This window comes from Myotis lucifugus, unplaced genomic scaffold, assembly GCF_000147115.1.
Source record: "Myotis lucifugus unplaced genomic scaffold, Myoluc2.0 scaffold_1793, whole genome shotgun sequence".
NCBI classification, from domain to species: domain Eukaryota; kingdom Metazoa; phylum Chordata; class Mammalia; order Chiroptera; family Vespertilionidae; genus Myotis; species Myotis lucifugus.
The window spans coordinates 24,414-28,441 of record NW_005872841.1 but is presented as its reverse complement, the minus strand read 5'-3'; the positions used below and the strand labels follow the sequence as shown (position 1 = coordinate 28,441).

The following is a 4,028-nucleotide window of genomic DNA, read 5'->3' as shown; positions in this document are numbered from 1 at the left end:
TGCATGGACTAGAGGTGGCTGAGTGGGCAGCGTCGCTTCTGTAGGAGAAAAGAGCACAAAGAAGAGAAAGATCTCCTCTGGAGACTGGCTGGGGAGGAGAAAAGGGAGGGAGACACTGTAGGATATCACAAAATAAAACCGAAAAATTGAAGAAAACAAACTTTCCCAACTTAAAAGCTATCCTTGTGCCCTAATCGGTTTGGCTCAGTGGATAGAGCGTCGGCCTGCGGACTGAAGGGTCCCGGGTTCGATTCCAGTCAAGGGCATGTACCTTGGTTGCGGGCGCATCCCCAGTAAGAGGTGTGCAAGAGGCAGCTGATCGATGTTTCTCTCTCATCGATGTTTCTAACTCTATTCCTCCCCCTTCCTCTCTGTAAGAAATCAATAAAATATATTTTTTAAAAAAAAAAAAAAGCTATCCTTGAAATAAGCTGCCCTTCACTACCTGGACGGCAGAGGGCGCCCTCGAGCTGGGAATCTTACAAACTACTCCACCCCGCCCACCGGGCTGTGAAATTCGCAGACACGCGCAGAACCACGAAAAATTGGATTTCCCTCTCCCCGAGCCTGGGTTCAGCTTTCACGCTGCAAATAGGTTTCCTTTTCGCTGTTTATTTAGCGCCTCGCTTGGTGCTTTGTGTTGGTGGTTTTGCTGTGTAACGTGCGGTGCTGAAGTACAAGCTGGCGCCCCGGGGAACAAGGAGGAAACTCGCATTCGGGAGCTTCGCTCGGGCACCAGGGACAGCGCGTGGGCTGTGAGCTCAGTGTCAGTGCGTCAACAACACACACCGAATAGGTGTCTCCGGACGGAAGCACACGTCTAGTCGGGTCGTGGACTGAGCAGCTGATACGCATGTGCCAACGCTGCCTGCAGGAGCCCAGCCCTGTGCTGCCCACCGGCCATGGTTCAGGGCTCGCTCGTTCGGTGTTCACAGCCACTGCGTACAACGCAACTGCCACACATAATGTGTTATCTTATTCCCTGTGCACGAAGCACCACGAGACGTCTATTCTCCTTATTTTATTTTATTTTATTTTATTTTATTTTATTTTATTTTATTTTATTTACTAGAGGCCCGATGCACGAAAATTCATGCAACAGTAGGCCTTCCTTCCCCTGGCTGCCGGCACAGGAAGGACGTCCGGAATGACATTCGGAAGACGTCGGTCTAATGAGGATATTGCCCTTTTATTATTATGGAATTTTTAATATTTTTTAATTGATTTCAGAGAAGAAGGGAGAGGGGGACAGAGAGAGAGAAACATCAATGATGAGAGAGAATCATGGATCGGCTGCCTCCTGCAGCCCACCCTCCACACTCCTTCTGGGGATCGAGCCTGCAACCCCCGGCATGTGCCTTGACCTGGAATCCAACTGTGACCTCCTGGTTCATAGGTCAACGCTCAACCACTGAGCCACGCCGGCCGGGCTGTTTAGCTTTATTTTTTAAATATTATTTTTCCATCACCGTTTCTCCCCTCTATGCCCTCTTCCATCTGCCCCCACCCCCGCCCCCTGGTTAGCTGTTTGCTTTTATCGCCGGTTGATATTGTAGCAGCCCTATAGCCATGTACCTCTTTGAAAATTAGTTAATGCACCTGACTCATCGTTTCTGAAAATGGTGCCAATGTTTACCTCAAGGGGTTGTTGTAGAGCTTGGTTATAACGCACGTAGCATATCATCTGTTCTTGTTGTTCCATAAGCTGTAATGGTGGAAATATAAAGCTTGCTGATTCCTGGAAACGGGGACCTCCCACCAGGTAGCTGGCTCCCTTCGGCCTCGTTGCCCAGAGCAGGGAGCTGCTTCACCCTCCGCTAACACTGCACAGGGCAACGCGTGTTCCCACCTCAGGTCACACTCGGTTATCATTTTGTTCTGTTTCAAAAAGAAGTCGTGCCCCAGCTGCTTTGGCTCAGTGGCTCGAGCGTCAGCCTGCAGACTGAAGGGTCCCGGGCTCGATTCCGGTCAAGGGCACATGCCGGGGGTTGCAGACTCGATCCCCAGTAGGGGGTGTGCAGGAGGCAGCCGATCCATGATTCTCTCTCATAATCTCTCTCTCTCTCTCCCTCTCCCTTCCTCTCTGAAATCAATAAAAATATATTTTTACAAAAAAGAATTCTTAATTCGGGGGATGCGTTTCATAATGGCCTTTATTTGGGGGAGCAGTTTTAGATTCACAACAACATTGAGCCGAGTTCTCACGGACTCCCTGACCCCACACATAAGCACACCTTCCCCAGGATCAACACTCCCCCACCACCCCCCACCCCCAGGCTGGGGCATGTGTGACCGCCCATGACCTTCACACCTCAGTATCACCCCCAGTCCATGCACTAGGCCTCATGGGACACAGTTAGCAGGGGAAAGCGCTGAGGTTAGGATACAGGTTCTCCATACAAAAGCCCACCACCAGAATCAAAACCCCATGTTCCTCGCAGACCGGATCCCCTCCCCTCCCCAGCAAACACTGTGGGCTCGCTCCCCTGAGGTTCCGTGCGCCCCTTCAGGGTTGAGGCAAGTACATGTCATCGCAATACCTCCAGACCTTCTGTATGTTGAAATTCTGGGTCAGTGAGCACCATCTTTTCCCAAATGCTTCCGAGTCGTCCGTACATCCCCAGTAGATGGTGCGTCTGAACCAGAAGGGAAACACGCATTTTGCAAAGTCTGCAGAGAAGAAAGAAGCCATGGGAATAAGAAACCTTCCTATCCGGTGCCTCCTCTTCATCCTAACACGCTCGCACACCCGCGCACGCGCGCAGGAGCACGAGAGCGCGCGCACTTTTCCACTCTGGCTCTATTCCACCCAACGCACACGGCAGCAGCATTGGAGGCGGGCGGGCGTCCTGCAACCGACAGATGTATCTGCATGCGCTTGAAGCACTCGCCTGTCTTTGGTGCCCTGTGGTTTTCGTACCATCAGAGACCTGCACACAACTTATTTTCACAACATAATGGCCTGCGCGTTCCATTTGTTTTATTTTGTTTTGTTAATCCTCACCCAAGGATATTTTCCCAATGGTTTTTAGGAAAAGTGGAAGGGAAGGGTAAAGGAGAGAGAGAGAGAGAGAGAGAGAGAGAGAGAGAGAGAGAGAGAGAGAAACATCGATGTGAGAGCAACCCATCAGTTGGTTGCCTCCCGCAGGTGTCCCCCAACCAGGGCTGGGCATCGAACCTACAACCCAAGTACATGCCCTTCACTGGAGTCGAACCCGCAACCCTTCAGTCCACAGGTCAGCGCTCCCACCACTGAGCCAAGTGGCTACTAGGACTGTGCGTCCCATGTGTAGAACCGTATGAGGATCTCAGAGAAGCTCCGCGCTGGGCCCAAGATGCCCCCTGAGGTCCTCAGAGGCACTCACCATTCTCGGAGCAGTACTTCCAGTAGCCTTCAAAGTTCTCCGTCAAGGAGCACCACTTGTGCTTGGCCTTGAACTTGACACAGTCGTAGAACAGGCTGTCCTTATAGCGGAACGGAAAGAAACACTTGCCATCTAGAGAAAACGAACACACTGCCTCCATCTCTGGGCGGCGGGTTGAGGTGCTGCCACTCCCCTCTTCTCCGAAGGGTGGTTCGGCCCGGCCTGGCGTCCCGCCTTCGTTCTGCTGGAGCTTATCCACCCCCAGAAGCAGGGCTGCTGGGCCTCCCTCTCTCCCCACGAAGGGTTAGCTTGAGACACGCACCCCTGTCCCACTGTTCCCATCGCATGAACGGCCTTGACATTTGGCTCAGCATCCGGCCCCAGTTCCAGAAACCGATCCTAAGCTTAGAAACATACGTGTGGCCATTTATCTATTAAACGATTTCCCTTCTGCCTCTTTTCTTCACCCTCTTCCGTCTTCACACACACCCATGTGCACACACACGTGCACACAGACACACACACATGCACACAGACACACAGGATGTAGATAGGCTGGCTTGTATCTTTCCACACTTTTTCCATGCCCATATGGATGTCTGAATCTACCCATCTCTCTCTGTATATATAAAAGCCTAAGCAACCGTTACGACCGCATGACCA

The 4,028-nt window shown here is 51.8% G+C and overlaps 1 protein-coding gene across 1 annotated transcript in view; it reads right to left on the bottom strand.

Moving 5' to 3' along the window:
* Window positions 1-2,506: 2,506 nt before the first annotated feature.
* Window positions 2,507-4,028, bottom strand: part of LOC102422673 (binder of sperm protein homolog 1-like) — a 2,149-nt gene continuing 627 nt past the window's right edge. Inside the window, exons 2-3 of the mRNA XM_023748776.1 lie at window positions 3,366-3,497; window positions 2,507-2,670 (exon numbers count right to left, since the gene is read on the bottom strand). Coding sequence (XP_023604544.1) covers window positions 2,507-2,670; window positions 3,366-3,497 — 296 coding nt within the window. The remainder of the gene's footprint in view (window positions 2,671-3,365; window positions 3,498-4,028) is intronic.